The sequence below is a fragment of the Orbicella faveolata genome, unplaced genomic scaffold (assembly GCF_042242905.1).
Source record: "Orbicella faveolata isolate gen_17 unplaced genomic scaffold, um_ofav_v1 contig_4, whole genome shotgun sequence".
NCBI classification, from domain to species: Eukaryota; Metazoa; Cnidaria; class Anthozoa; order Scleractinia; family Merulinidae; genus Orbicella; species Orbicella faveolata.
The window spans coordinates 9,763,419-9,783,326 of record NW_028301569.1 but is presented as its reverse complement, the minus strand read 5'-3'; the positions used below and the strand labels follow the sequence as shown (position 1 = coordinate 9,783,326).

Genomic DNA, 19,908 nt, shown 5'->3' with positions numbered 1-19,908 from the left:
ACAATAACAACAACGACGACGACAACGACAATGACAACATCAACAACAATATTTACTTATATCAACCTAAAAAGAAAAGGAAAGAAGAATACACATCGAGGCCATTCTGCATACGTATCAAAATATTCCGTATAGTATAGCTAAATGCTGTCAAGAAGTTACTGAATGCAGTATATGGTGTATGAATTACCGAGCGCACCACGTTTTCAGTCGTGGGCAAAAATATTAATTTTTTTTCTGACCTATGATATGTCCTGCCAAACTCGAGGAAAAGCCCCTGCTATATTGAAACGCAGCATTTCTGTATACCTATTTATTTATTCATTCATTCATTCATTCATTCATTCATTCATTCATTTATTCATTCATTCATTCATTCATTTATTTATTTATTTATTTATTTTCAGTTTTGATAAGTGGAAGGTAGAAAGAAAAAGGACATAAGTTCCGTACATGCAAGGCCTAGCTTCCTACCCCATATCAATCTAGAACTTAAACCCAACAAAAGAATTCAGAAACACGAAGACTGAAGTTTCTCAGTTAGCACGAACACGTTTGCCTTCGTATTGCACAACATACTGACACAGGTAGAATTATTACCACTTCTAGCACTAAACAATGTATATATATACGATCTGAATTATGAAAACTAAAACAAATTAGAAAAATAAGCCTGGGGAAAAAGCACGTTTTTGGCACTTCGGCGTTGGAGTATAATTTCACGAATCAAGCAAACCTTAATACTGTTTTAAGTACTATAAATGTTAAGTTTTCCGGTTAAGGCTACCAGAAGACCCAACGTATATAGTTTGATCTTCTTACCTATGGTTAGTTCGAGCCTGTATATTGCTCTAAGTTTGTCTTACAGCCGAGACCACAGACATCATTTTCCCTAAACAAAACGAGTTAATAGTGAGTCCAGTAAAAAATGTTATAGATGCTAAAGGCCAGTGGAAAGAGAACACGTGATGCTCTGTCAATGTTGACCGCTATTGTCACCCTTCGTTTGTTTTTGATGCTCCTGTTGCTATGGACTGACACATCATCCACCACGGCCTTGTTAGATTCAATTCCGCGATAAACCATTTCAAGGTCATCACATCCTGCATTTGACATTCCCCCGTTTTCAGCGTGTTCAGCACTGGAAGATTCTCCCTTTGACTTAACTGATTTATAAGATGAGGACATTCTTGTCTCCAGAGGGTTGTCATGGCACTGAAATGAAATGAAAATAACTATATAAGAATTTATAGAGATCTAGATTTACAGATGTAGACGTTTAACTGCGAGCGGTATATAACGCTGCAAACATACTCTACAAGTTGTGCTCTGAATGTAACTTATCTCGAACCTTCCGGAGGGTGGACTCGCATGTGGATCTCGCCGTCCCGCTTAGGGGTGTAAATAAAGGATTTTGGTCTTCTTCAGGAAGAAACACCACGATGTGTACCCGTCAAGGTATCTTTTAGGGTTGCATTCGCAGGGTTAATTTAAAAAAATTCGAATCAATGTCATGTCCGTTTTAAGTGGTATCCAATAGGGTCAAGCGATGCCCAGATTGGTCTTTAATTCGAACTTTCCGCCGAGCATCCTTGACGTTTAATTTTCACATGGGATTCCCATCCCCGGATCTCGTTTCCAAGGTTATTCATACCTTACTGAGTAGAGTTTGAAAATGAAAGCTCATAAACTGAACTGGGAAAAGCCCGGGCTCCCAATATGTATTGTGGGCAATTTAATTCAGCTGCGATCAGTGTAGGCATTCTAGTTTGTTTATCAGTCTCTGGTAAAAGCATTTCTCTACGTACGTAGGGCCGTAGAAGTCTACATAGTACTAAGTTAGGGAGTTTGCAGAGGTAAAGGAATGGAACAAGTTAGCTATGGGAGGTCTGAAATTGTTCTCTCATTTCCGAGGAAAAAAATTCCAGGCAAAGCAAAAGGCTAGGTCTTTGATTTACAGGTTGAGTCAGTTGTAAGTTACCTTGTAGGCAATGTTCTCTTCGTCTTCTTTGGCGCTCGATACAAAAAGAAACACGACCGTACATTCAAGCAATGACAGAAACACAAAACTGAATGACACCAGCAGATACCAATCAAGAGCCTTTGGGTAGCTGACTTTAGGCAAATTGCCGTTGAGAGATCCAAGAAGAAACATGATGGTTAAGATGGCTGTGATTCCCAGGGTTATCCTGTTTCCCATGTCTTCCTTATCCATCCAAAAAACAATCCAGCTTAGGATTACAACAAATATGTTTGGGAAGTAGGCTTGAATAAGGTAATAGCCGATGCGTCGATGGAATAAAAACGTGGCTGTCATGGTGGAAAAACTCCCTAAGGGCAAAATCCCAAACGTGAAAGATTTAATCAGAAGTATAATGTAAGGGCCACGCGCAAATAAGGAAAGTGAACGAACATTAATAGAAGCTGCAGGTTAATGATGGTAGCCCTTATATGTACAGAGGAAAGTGCCGCTTAATGAACAAAAAAATATAGAATGCACATCAAACATTTGCTATTAGCAGTGGATGTATTCTTTTTTCATGAAATGGAATAACGTTAATTGAAAAAAGGAACATGATTAGCTGGGGGAAGAAGACATGCGCTGAGTACCGAACAGAGGTAATCTCGTTCTACCTTAGCAGCTCTCAATATTGCTTGCAATGTGGACTAAATACGAATATAACGACGTGTACAGTTTGCTATTTACACGTGTTTTTAAATCCTTACCAGCCGCGCCAAACTCATCTGCACCGCTTGTCAATTTGGAGCCTTTGTATTCAAACTGAGCCATTTCTTTGTATCCAATAGAGACTTCAGTGTCTCCAGGAACCCACTTGAAGATAATGTCGACTGTAGAATGGCCGTCTGTGTGATGGAAAAAACGTTTAAAGAGATTAATTTTTTCTATCTACTCAGCTTGTTTAGTATTCAGTAGTCTTACTATTCTGAGTATTTTGATTTTGCCTAATTAAATTAATTGTTTCTATGCTATTTTTTCGTTTTGTTAATCTGGCAAAACAAAAAAGATTGAGTGTTGCTGTTGTTGTCTTTACCTACGCTAAATTTATAGGAAAACATCGTTTTGTCTCATCTCGTTTCTACTTTCATGTCATAATAGCCTTTACTTTCCCCTTTCTTGTATGGTATTCTCTTCGAAAAATAATACAAAAAAATACACCAATGCGGAATATTCACAGGACGAAACAATGTGCTACGAAACATTAAACTCCTGAGAGCTGAGAGTCACTCTGCCAAAATTCTACTGGTCATCCGGTAAAATAAGACTTTATTTAACCTGAAAGGCCAATTAGTCAAAGATCAGAGTCTCGTCCAACTTAATAACTTGAAGACAGAGTTTAACTCTAATTTGCTACCTTTAAACAGTTCAAATTTTATTTACTTTCTAAACAACATTCTGAAAACTTGTGTACACATCTCCTCTCTTCCGAATTATACTCTCCATCAATATCCATAGAAACCTTACGATAACTGGAGGCTGACTAGAAAACGTACGGGTTATTTTTCTGTCAGTCTATTTATATATATATTTGCAAAATTGTAAATGTATGCGTAAAGAAAGTTGTTGTTGTTGTTGTATCTTTCACTGCTAATAGTTTGACTTTTTGGCACAACTGTATTTTCAATGTATAACCTTTCAACTATCCACATTGTGTGGCAATCCGCCCACGGATCCAATAGGAACACGGATATTTTTGTTATTATTTAAGGTCGCATATTGTTACTTACAGCTTCCAAACTTGAGAATGCACTCCTGCGAGTCCAGCGGAAAATGATGGAGGTCCATATTACACGAGGCGAGCAAAGTTACCCTGAGATCAAACAAGGGATAAAACTGATCGAGAACGATCGATAGTAGTTCAACCTGGTAAGACCACTCCATAAATATTCTTGATGAAATTATACTTGGTAGAACATAAGGTATCTCACTTATTATCTCTTATCTCTTATACTCAACCTGAGACTCACTTTTCTCTAATATTCAACCTGATCTGAGACGCTAGTTACCTTTCTATTAGACCAAACTACCAACGAGGACAATTTACGACACCATTATTTTAGTAAAAATGTATTAAGCTTATTTCCATAATTTTATTTCATTGTATTCTTTTTATCATACTATATTTTAGATTTTCCAGCACCTCTTTCATCACTTCTCTTGTTAAAAACTGCAGTTTAATATGCAGTCAAAGCTTTTTTAAATTACATTTTATAATATTATTAGCCCTATAATGTATTTAAATTTGACTGGGAGCAATTTACTCCTTTAACTTTGCCAATGTACACAGAATTGCATCCTTTTAAATCGTATCAAACAAAACAGGTATTTCAGTTGTTCTTCAAGTCATGTAGTAAATGAGTAGTCGTATGAAAGCTCAAGCAATTAAATTTACACGAATCGCAATATTTGATACTGCAAATTACACTCGCCTAAGGATTGTGTAATTTTGAAAGAACTTTCAAATACCACTAGTAGCGTAAATCCTTCATTGCACACGCATTCATACGATAACGTATACATATTTACCCTCTACTGTAACTGATCTCTCCATTGGGTTTAATTTTGAGGCTGCTGTGCGTTTCTTCGTCTGGATTCATCATGGTCGATTCACGCGCGTTATAACAGTAAGGATCTGGGACCCACATGCGCTCGATATCACTTCCCATCAAATTAAGGGTGCGGTTCAGCTTTCCAGCGAGGCGAGAATCATTCCAGTACTGACGAAAATATGCATAGACTTTGTACTCCTGCCGAACAAATGAAACATCTTTCAGTAAGCTTTTTCACGTGAGCTTGACAGCTGGGTGGTGTCAGCAACAACAATTTAACTTCAAAATTCGTATCAGTTCACGCCAGCACATACCATATTTGCTTCTTCAATGTTTCCAAAAGACTCCACGTACAAACTACATTCGACTATGGTGGGTTTGTCCAATTCTAGAGGAAAAGTAATTGACATTCCATGTAGTGCAATCTATACAACTGGAGAGACAGTGGTTATTTATTTTTCGATCTTATTTGCTAACACTCTAACCAAGTTTTCAGCATGAAACGCACAGGTATACCATAAACCCCTAGGATAATCATAGGATGTTAGCCCATCGAAGTTTCCAAGTTCCCATAATTTAGTTAGGTTTCCTGATAGCTCACTAGTATTGCCCGTTTTCAGTCCTAGTTACATGATATCAGTTTTCTTTCCCAGTCCTCCCAGCCCCAGACAAATGTACAGTTCTCTTCGAATTGCTAGCACTCGAACTCAGACAGTTCAATCGACAAGAGTTGGACGCTTTAGTGTCAAACAAATAAACAGACTAACGAAAAACAAGGAATTTATTTTAGCTGTCATTAAAGATAATTGCTAGTTTGTATTGCGCACTCTCTAGGGTTTCTTAGGTGTTTGCTTTGATTCGTGTAAGACGTGACAAAAGGTAACATTTCATAAATACTAACATGAAGTAAGTTGAAGGTTTCATGTCAACCGCCAATATGGGTGCGAACTATGCTCAGTCATTCCTTCTGATAAAACTCGATGAAACAACTCAGTTTAGCTGCAGAGAGCAAAAAAAATAAGCTTTTGGAAAAAGAATATAAAATGTCCCACACTAGGAATGATAAGGAAAGCGTTTACTGAAGAATAACATAGATTCACATTCCCTCGTGTGAGACTCTTAAAAACTGGAGTGTTGAGACTGCGCAGTACGGATTGGAAATCGCCTTTAATGTCTTAATTTGTCGAGATATCGGCAGGGCTATCATGCAATTATTTTATTGTTATTATTATTTTCTCTTTACTCACCAATATCCGGTCTAAGAGCTTTGTCGTAGTTTGCGAAAAACTTTGAAATCACATCTCCGTCAGCTCTGTAAATAATTCGTTATATATTTGTTATGGTTCAATATTACCCTTGGAACAATTAATTTGCAAGGTATTTTCCTTTGTTTCATATACATTATGATATATTATCATACATCAGTACCAGAGCCAGGCACCAGAACAAAGGAAAATGCCAAATATAATTTTATCAAGAGTAAAGCTGAACCATGCACAACATCCATATTCAGTTGTTTACAAATCGTTGCATGTTATCACAGCTGACTTGAAATTATTTTTCAAAAAATTAGATCATAAACGTCTCGCATTTGCAAGTGCAAAATTGAGTGCTTATCAAACAGCTTGGCAATACTTACAATCCCAGCAGAACAGAGATTACACAAATGATCTTTAATGAAAGACTCTGGGCTGAACCTAAATCCATCATCGTGTTTTCCTGGAGGAGGCAAAACCGCGATTTAAAGACTCGAAATCTCGGTACTGATGAATAACTATAATAGCTCACTTTCATAAATACGCCATACTTATACGTATGTATGACATGATTGTCAGCCAACAATTGATTGTACTGAATTATACTAAATTATACTAAATTATGCAGGCTGCATCGAAAGGTTGTCAGCTTGTCCTGGACACTACCAGCTTAGTGAATCGCAAGACTGCATTTTGAGTTAAGGTGTCAATCGCCTGTAAAATCATCCAAACGTATCGTGGCTTAGTTCGTTCGATTACGATACTACTGGTTTTGTGCCTTGAAATAAAGCTAAAAGACTACATTTTCTCATTTTGATTCCAACTATTATCATTTCATTATTATCTCAGATATCATACTTTAAGAATACGTGAGGAAAGATCGAGTGTCCGAGTATGGCTCCGAATAGCAGTTTTGTCAACATGCCATATGCATGTTACTACTTTGTTATATAGTCTGAACTCAATAAATATTACTTTTTTAATTAAAATTAAAAACTTTGGAATAAAAAGCTCATAATTGGAAATTCGTGATCAGTAGAGGCCCAAACTCATTCGTAAGTTAATCAAAGGCTTTATAACTGCTCGATGTACTTACTCAAAGTTATATCTACATGTAACACATCTCAGTCGCCAATTTCTTTCACATTATCAATGAAATGTTCTCTTCGCCATTGCATAAAAGCGCTTTCTTAAGACTGGTGGACATATGCAAACGCTGTAAGATGTTGATCATGAGCATCTTTTGTTAGAACAAATTTCAAACAAAAGGTGATACTTAGCAACACTCTACTACGTCTGCGTATGTCGGCTTACTGTGATGGTGTGTAGACAGGGGCTTCAGTTAAAAATCGAACTTTAATAGACGTTTCTTTTCAACAATTATACTCAACAGAGTCTGACAATTAATAAATTTTCTTATATATATATCTGAGCGAATTCGTAAAAACATGCCCGCTAGGTTTTCGCCTAGATTCGGGCGAATCCAGGCTAAGCCAGCGACCTTAAACCCAGCGGGGTGGGGACTCCGTCAAGGGTAGGCTGGGCACATGGCCCAATGACTGGCCTATCTCTGGTGGCTTGCCGGGGGCCAGCTGTTAAAAGCAGGGGGGAAGGTAGGGCGTCTCTCACTGACACCCCTAACTAGCTAGGATTTGTGTTTTCAGTGTTAAATAAGCTTGATATTAACTGTGTTTCTGGGTATTTTACTCAGTTGTTTGACCTTGTTTGAGGCTTCTGTGTTGACATGGCACCCTGCTGGAGGGGTCCATGCCACGTGCATGCGTGAAGGGCCAATCTCCCGACCAGGGGGGTGGTCAGAGGACTTCTGGCCGTTGGGACTGGCTTTGAGTCAATGCGGGCATGTTTTTACGAATTCGGTTAGATATACATACAAGTGTTTTACTCGGAAATACACCACCCGTAAAATTCAAACGAACCTACATACAGGACCCGAGTGGCGTATTTTTCGTCTCACTACTAAGAATATCGCTGACGCTATTTTCCGCTATTTCACGGTTGTTAGCGCAAACAATCATGCATCGGTAAAAATGGCAAACAATTGACTAGTCTGTATAATAAAAAGAAAATGGCACGGTGGTTCGAAAATATGATTTTACTTTCTCTTCTTAGAAGAATATTTTACTCACTCGCTGCGCTCGTTGATAAATATCGTTTTTGCACTGGAAAATAAAAGTCATATCTTCACACCGCTGTGTAAAATCCTGTATCAATCTGAAACCGTTTCACTATGGGAAAGCGCTGGTAATAACTAAATTATTCTGCACTCAACTATATAAGCTTTGGTTAAGGCAAGCTAGATCGCAGTTCAGACGATGTAGGAAATGAAAAAAAGTTTTCAGGCTAGAGGAGAATGATTATGAAACCCGGTGGCCGGCGCATCAAAGGAGCAACAAAGATGACACGATTTATGTTGGAATGTCCATGACCGTGCACATTCTTTTGTTTTACGCTCACACGCGTGAATTGCACGTGAATAACGTAACAGGAACGTTTCTATTGGTAAGTTCTTCAGTCAGTTATAAACATGCAGCAACTGCTATTTGTGCGCGGTGAGGACAGAAAACAGGCAACAAAAATATACAACATGTTCAAGGAACCTTTTTCCCATTCCTCTCAAACAACTATGGGCTAACGGTACAAGCATTCCCTGCAAGAGAGGAACGAAATTTAAACTACATGTAACCCAAAAATAGACTAAAATCTAGTGGAAACTTGAATGTAAATGAGTGACGGGTTCACGCCACGATGATGGTCTCCTAATATATAGTCATAATGTAAGAAGAGTAATGGCATTTTTAAGAAACATTAAGGAGTTTACCAGTAAGGGTTATTGTCTTTCAAACCGTCAAGTTACTAAACATCGAATGTTGCAATATTTTGCAAAGGGCGCACAATTATACGTGTTTCTATGTGCTTCGAAGAGCAGAGACCCTTAGTCCTGAGATCGTCAGAAGTTCCAATAGATCAAAAGTATTCTAGAATAAGCCAGTTCTTATACGTTAACTAAAACAACCACATGTATCCCGAACTCCTTGGGAATAATTTTTAACTTTGCGCATGTAAAAAAACCAGACGAATAAGAGATTAGGCATAACAGGCGCCACCATAACTTAATACAACTAATACACCAAAACATGGATCAGACATTAAGCAAAATTTACTAAAGTAAATTAGTTTCGACATTGTAGTGGTCAGTGCACGCGATCAAAAATGGAGATGCCGTCGAACGGACGACACTTAACGGACCAACTCCTTACATATGACATTAACAGCATAATTATATAACCTGTCTACCAACGCATAGCTATCTTACAAATCTTAGCGTGATTACGTAGCCTACATACCAACGAATCTCCGAACCGATGCAGGCTATTTTACAAATCGCAGCATGATTACGTAACTTACCTACTAAGGCTTCTACATACATGTAGCAACGCAAAGCTATCTTACAATAACAACGTGAACAATTATAGACACACAACTAGGCTCTCGTTCCATTCAGTATTATTTTCCTTCACATGGCCTCACATTTATTGAGATCTCAGGAAGGGACGCTCAGAGCATATACCGACTTACATTCAATACCCTACTTAGCACTAGGCTAACACTCTCACCGATTGATATCGCCAATGGCACAGTTGAGCTTGACCAAAATCAATTGTACCATTTACGTACATTTTCTAATTCGATTGTGATTGTATCCCTTCAATCTATTCTGAGAAATGCATAGGATATGATGAAGGGAGTTGCACTACATGATCAAGGAGTCTTTTGGCTGAACATAGTCTTTTGGTTTAATATAGGACATAACAGTTTTGTGAGACACCTTGGGACACTTTGTCTTCCTGATTCTGACATATTCGTTTTATGCAAACTTGCATGAAGTGGCCCGAGTATCAAAATACACTGGTCTTTATGACGACCCAAATGGCTAAGAGCGCCACTTAAGAAAGAACACACAAGCAGCAATTGTTCTTGAGATGCTAGTTTTACTTACCGGACTTGTTATTTTCTTCGTGAAATTCTTGAATATCTTTCCAGCAGGAAGAGATGTATCAAATGACAATGGTCCTCGGCAGCATATAGTGGTTTGCCGGAGGGCAACTAAACGGATAAATGATTCGGATTTGGCATTTCTTTGTTTAATTTGACACTATTTTGACTTCCTTCTCTTTATATATATAAAAAACGACTATCTTTGTCACAAAGAACAGGAAAAGCGTCAACAGTGACCTCGGCAACGCCTTGGCAAGACAAAAGAACAGTTTAAAAAAGGGAAACAAGGGCCACCGGAAATGGGAAACATGAAGTGAAGTGAAGTGAAACCGAACCTCAGGATAAGGTTCTCTCCTGTGATTTCCAATAAAAAAACTTCCTCTCTTGTTTTTATCAAGTTATTTGAACAGAAAGCGGTTGTTCATTTTGCTCGTATTTAAAAATAACTTAATGGGGTGACAACGTCGCCATTTATCATGACCCCTTGAACTTGAGTGTGTTTCAAGTTCCCGTTGACGCATAATCTAAAAGAGGAGAGTTTATTGTGACAAAAACTAGAGCTAAGCCCGTTGACGCATTCTTTCTTTGTTCGTAATATACGAATCGACGAAACAATGTCTAGTCCTTGAGATACCTTTCTGTCAGTTTGGCCACACAAAGTATAATTCCACACACTAGAGGTACATAAACGGGTATGCCAAGCCTTAATATAGGTTGGTCATAATTTGACACTAATTGTTCAATTCTGGGGCTGCTTTTTATTCTTTTTTAGGGAGAAGAATGGTCGTATAATAAACTTGCTTCTATAGACTCTATGCATAAATGACTGCCAATTTTTTGCCAATTTAAAATTGGTAGCAATTTATGGGGTATCTTAATTTAGCTAGTGTTCTCCTTCTTTGAAATCGGTTAAAAGTCTTCCTCAAAATGTCCCACCTCTTTCCAGATCAAATAAAACGAAAGAGTCCGATGGCTCTTCGCCATGCATCGTAGATAATGCCGTAAAGAATAAACTGAGCCTTCAGGGTAAAAATGCCAGCGGTTTCACCCATTTCTGAATGACACACTTAAATCGACGTGAAGTTGTAATGTGTATGCATTTGAATAGACCTTTCCCGCATTTCAAAAAACAATGGCACTGAGTCGAGGTCAGGGTAGACAAAAATACAGCAAATGTATGAAAATGTCCACCCCAACCTCGCTCTCGTGCTATTGTTCGTACGCACTGAAGTGGAATGCGGGAAAGGTCTATTAGCCCAACTAACCTCGTTTGTGAGTAAGAATTATTTTGAATTATCAACTAAAAAACGAGGTTATTTGGGGTAATTTTAATACGTACAAAATTATTTTTAATCGGCAGCCATTTATGAATAGGATCTAAAGACCGGGGACTGAATTGACACGAGACTGCTAACGCAACTAGTCAAGAAATACGTTATAAATGCGGGAAAATATATCCATTCTGCATATCGTTGGTCTCTGTTTCTGTTTGTTTTCTGTTTTATTGACACATTTTGATTATGGTACGAACTTACATGCATAAACAAGCATTTTTTTGAAGATAAAAATGTTGCACTTTCGAAAAAATCGTTGGAGGTTGGATCCAAACCGCACATCGCTGGTCTCTGTTTCCGTTTGTTTTCTGTTTTATTGATATATTTTGATTGTGTTACGAATTTACATGCTAAAGATAAAAATGTCGCACTCCAAAAAAATTAATTTTCATATTTTACACCCAACCTTCCCATAATGGCCACCTCTTTACAACGGCCACTTTGTTCAGTACTCAAGATTGCCCTTGTAGTCCTTGTAGAGAGGTTCGGGTTAGGTAAGCAAATAAGCAGACGCCGACGACGCCCGTTTCTTCATCCTTCCCCTAGTACTCGCTCATACCTCAGGAGCAAGATGTTCCTGGGTCCTGTATCTTGCTACGATAAGAAATATTTCGGACCTAAGTTTAGCATCTTATGTCTACTTTACACTATATATATATTGACAACACACTCTACTGAGCTTCTATAATTTAGAGAAATTGCTGGTTGGAAACCAAATGCATATTTTACTGAGTTCAATGAACGGTTCTTTCATTCCTGCGGCAAACCTACTTAGGTTTGCTCCCAGGAAGCGCGTACACAGCCCAGTACACAATGTTATAGATAATAAACAACACTGGAAACAATACTCGAGATGTTTTATCGACGCTGTCAGCTGCTGTTCTACTGTAACTGACGTAAGTTAAATCTCCGGGTAATCTATCATCTACTGGTGACTGGCTTGATGTCGTTTTCGTTGCGTAGCTCCCTTTAAAGCTGCCGTTGATTTCTGACGTTTTGATTCCGTTGCATTGGTTCCCATTAGGAGGTAACTTTACTTTGTTGGCATCCATTCTTGAGAGAGGTATTGCGCCGCTCATCTGTAAAGCAAGCGCAAGTTAGGTATAACTGTTATGAGTCAGTTCCTAAACAATTTTTACAAAACGCACCTTGGTTATCAGTTCTAACAGGGAGAGGGTGGTAAAAAGCCATCTCAGCCTTTGTACAGGGAATTTACGGTATTGTACACATTTCAGAACCCCCCTCCTAATAATTACTGCTCAGTCTGAACTAACATTTCTTTACAGTTTTGTTTGGTAGCCTTTTTTCTTCTACCATTTTACCTGTGGTCTAAAAAATAGTTGCTACCCGTTCGTCCTGAATACATGGGGCCTTCCTCTACATGAACTCTGGATTCGGAAACTATCTTCAGGATTGGTCTCAATATTCAAATTAATTCAGATGCATATTGAAACATTTCATCTGGAGTATGCCAATGCATACATCTCCGGGCCAATCAGGGTACATGTTATTAACTATAATGGATTGTCTTTTTACATCAAAAAGCAAAACGTCGCAAGGAATGCAACTGATATTTGTTCAATCAGTCATGATCAATCAATCAATCAATCAATTAATCAGTTAATCAGTCAGTCAGTCAGTCAGTCAGTCAATCAATTAATCAACTAATAAATCATTCAGTCAGTCATTCAGTGAGTCTGCCATTCAGTCAATAATCCATCAATGAATCAAGCAAGCAAGCAAGAAAGAAAGCAAGCAAGCAAGTAGTCAATCAATCAATCAATCAATCAATCAATCAGTCAATCAATCAATCAATCAATCAATCAATCAATCACATTAGACGAGTCTGTCAGTTAATAAATCCTGGGACCAAGCATGACCAGTTGGTAGAAACAACAGTTCCAAAGATATCAATTAAATTACCTTTCGATTTGTTCTCTCGTGGTCTTTGTTAGATTTTAAGGTAAGAATGAACACAATCATACACTCTATCAACGACAGGAACACGAACGTAAATGACACCAGTAAATACCAGTCCAGCGCTTTCGGATAGCTGACTCTAGGCATGGTACCATTGAGAGATCCAAGAAGAAACATGATGGTTAAGATGGTGGTGATTCCTAGAGCCATTCTGTCCCCCATTTCTTTTTTATCCATCCAGAAAACAATCCAGCTTAGTGCGACGACAAAAACGTCGGGAAGGTAGACTTGAATGAGGTAGTACCCGACTCGTCGCTCGAATAAAAACTTGACGGATATGGTTGAGAAATTTCCTGCAAAAGATTTCAAGTAGAAAAGAAAGAAAATCATCTATTTAAGAAACGTTACTGAAGAGGAATGGAACATTTACTGTCAAACCTATGCAAATTTACGCCGTCTTTGGGCATGTTTTGCGACCAATAGTAGTAAGCAATCCCTCGATATGGAGTAGGATTTATACTTGGTAGTGCTCAGTTTATGAGTTCGTTGATGACTAAGGACAAATAGACTACAGAGAATGTCGGAAGAAAACAAAATGAGAAGAATGCGAAGGCCGACCAGTGATTTAAACACCTGGTTTACCGGGAGATTTACCTCCTTAAAACTTTATCAACATCAATTATGGAGATATCATATGAATTGTAAGTCGAAAGTGATTCGTAATTGCTTTAGTTTTGCATTACCAGACTAAATAAGCGATTGGCTTAATGAAAAAAAAAAAAAAAAAACACACTTGCGCCGGTAAAATTCAAAACCAATCGTGACTCGCTCGTGGTTCCCCACGCTTCGCGTCAGCCACATGTATTTGCTTGGAGTTATGATTGGTTCATTGGATTTTCTGTGTAATTTGTGATTGAGTAGATTGGTAACTTTGGTTTTGGTTTTACAATACTCACTTGAAAACTCTGCTCTTCATATCATCGTTTTAATCAATTAATTAAATGTTGCTCTATACCGCAAGGTTTTTCTTATGACTTCAGTTTTTACTTACCCACGCTAAACTCATCTATGCTCGAGGATATATTGTTACTTTTGTATTCAAACTGAGCCATTTCATTATTCCCAACAACGACGCCTGTGGGACCCCATTCAAAGATAATGTCATTTGTGGTGTACCCGTCTGTAACAAAGACAGTAACCAATTTGTGAATAAGTCAAGAATAAGATACACTGTATTTTTACATTCACAAACTCAGTGTCGCTAATCACGTCCTACTGCCAGGTACCAATTGGCAGGCATTAAACGTATAGCATTTCGCTAGCATGAAAGTGGGAAATTATCTTTATTTTGTACGGGAAATGATGATACTTAAGACAAATGATTTTTCCTTTTTTCCATTAACGAGTGATGCAAGGGCGGTAAAATATTATATACTTACAGCTTCCAAATTTAAGACAGCAGCTTTGTGAATCCAAAGGGAACTTTCGCAAATCCATATTGCAAGATGCCAGCAGTGTTAAACTGAGGAGGAAATAGATAGATATAGATAGACACTGCGTAATGATATTTTATTTGTGAGTCGCACGTCTTCTCGGGCAATAATTTCCCAACAGAATTACAATACTTACTAAATGACGGCTTAACTGACTTACTAGTGAGTGACTTGGTGACTTAGCGACTGACTGTTGGCTAGCTGACTGACTGACTGACTGACTGACAAGCTGACTAGCTGACGGACTGACTGTGTGACTAGCTGACTGACTGACTGACTGAGCGACTTACTGACTGAACTAACCGACTGACTGACTGTGTGACTAGCTGACTGACTGATTGTAATGAATGACTGAATGACCGCACTGACTGACTGACTGACTGACTGGCTGACTGACTAGCCGACTTGCTGACTGTACTAACTGACTGACTGACTGTGTGACTAGCTGACTGACTGACTGTACTGAACTACTGACTGATTGACTGACTGTACTGACGAACTGACTGACTAGCTGACTGACTTTGTCTGGCCGCCTGACTGATAGACTGTTCAACTTCCTGACTGACTTTCTGTCTGTCTGTCCTGACTAAATGACTCATAAAATGATCGACTGGTTGACTCAGTCTGACGGAATGTCTGACTTATCAAGTCAAACACTTACCCTTTGCTGTAGAGCACGTCTCCACTGGGATCAACAGAGATCCTGCTGTGAAGTTGTGTATCCAACATCATCATATTTGACTCGCGCGCGTTGTAACAGTAGGGGTCTGGTACCCATATGTTCTCGATATCAGCACCTTTTAAGGTAAGGGAGTAGTTAAGCCTCCCAGCAAGCCGCGAGTCTTTCCACCTCTGACGAAAATAGCCATACACTAAATATTCCTGTTTGTTGATAAAAAAAGAGTATAGGTTTATTACTAAACTAGGCCATCTTAAGTAATTACTTCTTATAAGTTTTAAAGTGTAAAGGGATATGATGAGCTAACCAAAGAAAATAGCTGGTTTTCACATGACGTCACTAAAATTCGAACTACAAAACTATTGATCTTCCTGAAATTTTACTTAAATGATGTATAAGAGCAGCTGAAAACTAATATTCATACAACTTTTCGCTCCGAATGGGTTTTTGGTTTTGTGATACACTACGCTTGAATTTCTAAGCTTTTGCGTGCCGCGGCATTTACGTGACGGCCTGGAGGGCTGTCATGATGGTTAAAAACGTGTCTTATTTCGGGGAACTTGGCTATCTGAACAGTTCATGTCTTAGAAAAATTTTTATCCTAATGTTGTAGATTTCCTCGAGGGATAAAGTCACGTTTTTGTAGCAAAACTCAGTGACAGATGTTTCTGTTGGTTTCCGACCACCATGTTGGTGCCTATACGGATGGGCACCAGCATGGCGTCTCCATACAAATCTCTATATATTTGGGTAAAAAATTTATCCGCATATCTCGCGTAAGAAAAATTGTTATGACCAGAATTTTGGCGAGAGTCTTTGCATATTTACCTTATTTCATTTCCCAGATTCTGGACTTAATCTATTGACCTGTTTTGATTTTTATTTTGATCTATTTTGAATTGCGTGACACTGAAAACCAGCAATTAATTACTGCCATATAAACTTCTTAGCTGTTCTTAAATGATTTTCTGTCTCTCTCGAGTTTTTTCGACGATTTTTATATTCCAACCTTCCGTCAGTGATAAGGTTTGTGTGTGTCACCTATTTTTATAATATATTGTTGTTGTTTTTTGGCAGTCTTGTTGTGGTTCTCGATAAACTCACCATGTTAGCCTCTTTAATGTTTCCAAAGGCTTCCACGTACAAATCAGCTGAGATAACCAAAGGTTTGCCTTTATCTGAAAACAAAGAACAACAAAAGTTCTTGTATGATACCAGGACAATGTATAAATACATACTGGAATGCTTGCCCCACATTTCGAGCTCCTCCCTCTTAGTTGATGATATCCTATATTCTCACTACCCGTTTGCTTAATTAACAATGTCCTAAAGTCTGTGGCACAATCACACTTACCAAAATCCGGTCTAACTGCCTTGTCATATCCAGCAAAAAAGGTTGCCAGAAGATCGCTGCTGCTAACGACCCTGGAGTGACAAAAGTCCAATAAACGACTGACAAATTTGCCATTATGATATTTTATAAACATGAAGTTTGTAGATCTACACTTGTCTCTGTTTATTTATTCATGTATTTATTTATCTATTTATTTTCCAAATAAGCGGTGAAGGGTGAACTATTAAATTTTTATACTTACATTCCAGGACTTATCATAATAAGAACTATCAGAAAACTTGATCTGGACAGAGAACACTGCTTGTAGACCCCTTTCATCTTTCTGTAAGTTTAAGATATTTGATAATCAAAATAACTCGTTGATAAATTAGCGAGAGGAGGCCGATTGAAAACGAGCGTGAACCAATGAGTCCCTGGTCTCTTGGTTTGAAACAAGGCAGCAAGCAATAGACGTTTGAGTGCTTTTTCTTTCAGAAGAAGAAAGGATGAAGTTAGATCATACAGAGTCGGTTGATACACGTTATATCATATATAACATAACTGACAAAGTCGTGAGATATACTAGTGCCTATTTCGAGAAGGGGAATTTTAAAATGACTAGTTCAGTCCTTAATTAAGCCTTTTTCGCTCATCATTCTACAAAACAGAGCTTTTAAAGTCTAATTACCTGTAGTATCTCCTATTCAGCTGTTGATTCGTCTGGCATCCGGTTAGGACAAAACGACGATCAGAGAGATCAAGGGACTTGGCTTAGAAATTCAACGATTCCTTAGGAGCTCTAAGAGACAGTCGAACGTTGGCTAACACCGATGATTCGCCATTGGTAGACGCATCACCAATATCTTAGGGCATGCAATGATAGTTTTGTCTCGCTAAGAAAAGGAAAAACGCTAAAGTACGAGCACGGTTTCAAAATGAAAACAGCGAAGGAGACAAATAAAAGGAGATGTCTGACATTAGGTCATTAATCCTAAATATGTCAGTGATATTTATTACACAGACGTGTCTAGTACCTACAGTAAAATTTGAATTTGAGACGATGTTTACATACATACAAGGAAAGTTTTAAATATTTTGTAATGTATGGTTGAATTTCATGAATTACATTTAACAGAATAGTCGCAGAGTCATGTAATCAATTTTAAATAAATACTATCCTACACAAATAAAAAGTTAGCGTGCAAAATAGCCGACACCCTAATCCCATTTTGCCTGTCTAGTTTCTACTAAGTGCTCGGTTATTTTGTTAGTATAATTTTGACAAGTGTCATTGATAATAGATACTATTTTTAAATTGTAGCTTATCATTCGTGAATACTAATCATATTTTTCGTTAAGAGGGTGTTTTTAGAATCAATAACCCCGCAGCTTGCTTCACGTGATAGTGACGTGTACGAAGAAAAAAAGTTCAGTATCCGATGTTCTACCGCGAACTAATTTAAGCGTTTTATGGCTCTAAAGATCATGCACTCAATCAGTTACACTGCATGATATGTATATATAAAAAAAAAACAAAACAAAAAAAGACAAAAAAAAAAACAAAAAACGATTGAATAGAAAATTAACGTGAAATAGTAATAAATTTTGCTTCTATTTGAATCTTCTTAAATTAGATTAAATTTTTGCCTGTATAGTAACATATCCTAGCATATGATTGTTCTCGAAATTCGAAATTACCCCGCAAGGGTACGGTTCAAGCAAAGTTCTTGAACGCAAAGGGAATATCGAAACCTTGTCTATCCTAAACATTACAATCAGTGCGATAAATAGCAAATACATTGTTTACCAGTCGTTTCTAACGGAAACTCAAGAAAAGGCTAATATATGAGGGGTCGCTCTTTAATAAAAGCGAAGGCAGATCAATTTGCGCCGAATTTTAACGACTGACTTATAATGAGTTGAAGGCCGACTGATTCAGCATACTTTTAAACTGGTGACTTGCAAGATGGGAACCGAATAAATTTCCGCTGAAGACGTACGTTAAGCGGAGTTTTACATTAGGTCTTCTAGTTCATAGAGTCAAGATATTTATCTCCACAGAGCAATGAAGACAGGTCCAACTCTAAAATCAGCTTGTTATGGCAATACAGGAAACAAATTAAACCGATTGCTTAAGTGTGGGATTCAGTGAAAAATCAGGACTTAAATTTTGTTACCAGTAGTCGTGTATTCACCAGCGTATTCGCATAAACTCTAAAACTCTAGCTTCTTTTCATATAAGCTTTAGTGTCCGACAATCTCACTTTTGAAAAAAGTAGCGACTCCAAGTTGTTATTTGGTGTTTTGCATGCTTTTCATCGACAATTTAGACAAGTAGGCCAGTAAAATGATAGCGTGTCATAGCAGCTGACTGAGTCACCCCTCTCATGTGTGTTTCACCTTATGATAAACTTCGATCACGTTAGCACAACTAGCCCGAGCACATTTTAACTGAGCCCGGTTTCTTCGTTCCTGTGCAAATCGTTTAAGAGACAGGCAACCTAAATTCATTTGCTTCCGTGTGTACCCGTCTCAAAATATTATTGCCCGTTCGTAAATAGATTAGTTTATAAACAGGATCTACACATTTTCCGGTGTTCAATACAGTGGTAAGGCAATGTCTTATTGTGATAAATTCAAGGCATAACTTTTACAAGTCAATATGGAACACTAATGGGAATCGCGAGGCCGGGTGAAAAAACCTCTTACTTTTTAGATTGGGTTTTATCCGAGAAAAATTCTACTTCTTTAAATGATAGAGCTTCTACTTTTTGCCTGAGCTTAGAGAATAACTAGAATATCTCATACAAGTGCTCGTCTGGGAGGATTGAGGCAAAGTTGGCATCTCTTGATATTAAATATCTTATTCTTTGCAGCTGTAAAACTTATTGACTTACCAGAAAATATGCTATTCCAGCGTTGTTTCTCACTGTCCTAATTCGCTATTTACAGTTCCCTGAGTGTTCTCCTAAGACAAATTTGCATGGCTTTTTCCGATGATATTTGCACGTCCGGTTTTAAACTGAGAAGAATTTACAGTTTAATACTCTTGACCCGTTATTTACCTTGCCATCTTGCCAGTTCAGCTGTCGCCCTTGAAAATTTCTTGTACCTAAACCTCTTTAATCTGATATTGGACACGTTGGAAATGATTTCGATCTGGTGAGCTCGTAAGACGCTTTAGTGCTCCTTTTAACGTAAACACAATACCGCGCGGCCTTTCACTGACCCTCTTATGGCTCAAGGGCATTTTAATTTAAAATCTTACGTAAACAATGTGTTTTGTTGATGGTTACTAGGCTTGCCT

The 19,908-nt window shown here is 38.0% G+C and overlaps 2 protein-coding genes across 6 annotated transcripts; both read right to left on the bottom strand.

Annotated features, from left to right (window-relative positions):
- Positions 1 to 31: 31 nt before the first annotated feature.
- On the bottom strand, positions 32 to 9,990 carry LOC110046171 (gamma-aminobutyric acid receptor subunit beta-3-like). Of its 3 annotated transcripts, none has more exons than XM_020751855.2 (9): positions 9,844 to 9,981; positions 6,209 to 6,288; positions 5,817 to 5,881; positions 4,884 to 4,957; positions 4,547 to 4,767; positions 3,748 to 3,830; positions 2,728 to 2,865; positions 1,982 to 2,331; positions 32 to 1,215 (listed from the first exon to the last, which is right to left on the bottom strand). In XM_020751855.2, exons 2-9 carry the CDS (start codon positions 6,277 to 6,279, stop codon positions 907 to 909), a joined length of 1,311 nt encoding a protein of 436 aa, XP_020607514.2. In that variant the 5' UTR covers positions 6,280 to 6,288; positions 9,844 to 9,981; the 3' UTR covers positions 32 to 906. The 3 variants fall into 3 exon arrangements, with proteins under 3 accessions (XP_020607514.2, XP_020607522.2, XP_089132144.1); XM_020751863.2 differs by lacking the exon at positions 9,844 to 9,981 and adding an exon at positions 6,922 to 7,075; XM_089276018.1 differs by lacking the exon at positions 6,209 to 6,288 and having other exon boundaries at positions 9,844 to 9,990.
- A 1,328-nt stretch (positions 9,991 to 11,318) lies between these two features.
- On the bottom strand, positions 11,319 to 19,808 carry LOC110046153 (gamma-aminobutyric acid receptor subunit beta-1-like). Of its 3 annotated transcripts, none has more exons than XM_089275914.1 (9): positions 19,667 to 19,808; positions 16,864 to 16,944; positions 16,623 to 16,693; positions 16,373 to 16,446; positions 15,251 to 15,471; positions 14,536 to 14,618; positions 14,148 to 14,276; positions 13,100 to 13,449; positions 11,319 to 12,255 (listed from the first exon to the last, which is right to left on the bottom strand). In XM_089275914.1, exons 1-9 carry the CDS (start codon positions 19,672 to 19,674, stop codon positions 11,944 to 11,946), a joined length of 1,329 nt encoding a protein of 442 aa, XP_089132040.1. In that variant the 5' UTR covers positions 19,675 to 19,808; the 3' UTR covers positions 11,319 to 11,943. The 3 variants fall into 3 exon arrangements, with proteins under 3 accessions (XP_089132040.1, XP_020607503.1, XP_020607495.1); XM_020751844.2 differs by lacking the exon at positions 19,667 to 19,808 and adding an exon at positions 19,499 to 19,654; XM_020751836.2 differs by lacking the exon at positions 19,667 to 19,808 and adding an exon at positions 17,290 to 19,491.
- Positions 19,809 to 19,908: the final 100 nt, after the last annotated feature.

Bases quoted from the DNA above. Each gene is read 5' to 3' on its own strand.
- LOC110046171 (XM_020751855.2), bottom strand. From the start codon at position 6,279: ATGATGGATTTAGGTTCAGCCCAGAGTCTTTCATTAAAGATCATTTGT. The intron at 5,882-6,208 runs GTAAGTATTGCC...AATTATTTACAG, and splicing joins ATCTCTGTTCTGCTGGGATT to AGCTGACGGAGATGTGATTT. The intron at 3,831-4,546 runs GTAAATATGTAT...GTTTGATCTCAG, and splicing joins GAGATCAGTTACAGTAGAGG to GGTAACTTTGCTCGCCTCGT.
- LOC110046153 (XM_089275914.1), bottom strand. The intron at 14,619-15,250 runs GTAAGTGTTTGA...TTTCCTCCTCAG, and splicing joins GACGTGCTCTACAGCAAAGG to TTTAACACTGCTGGCATCTT. The intron at 14,277-14,535 runs GTAAGTATATAA...TCTTTGTTACAG, and splicing joins CTGTCTTAAATTTGGAAGCT to ACGGGTACACCACAAATGAC.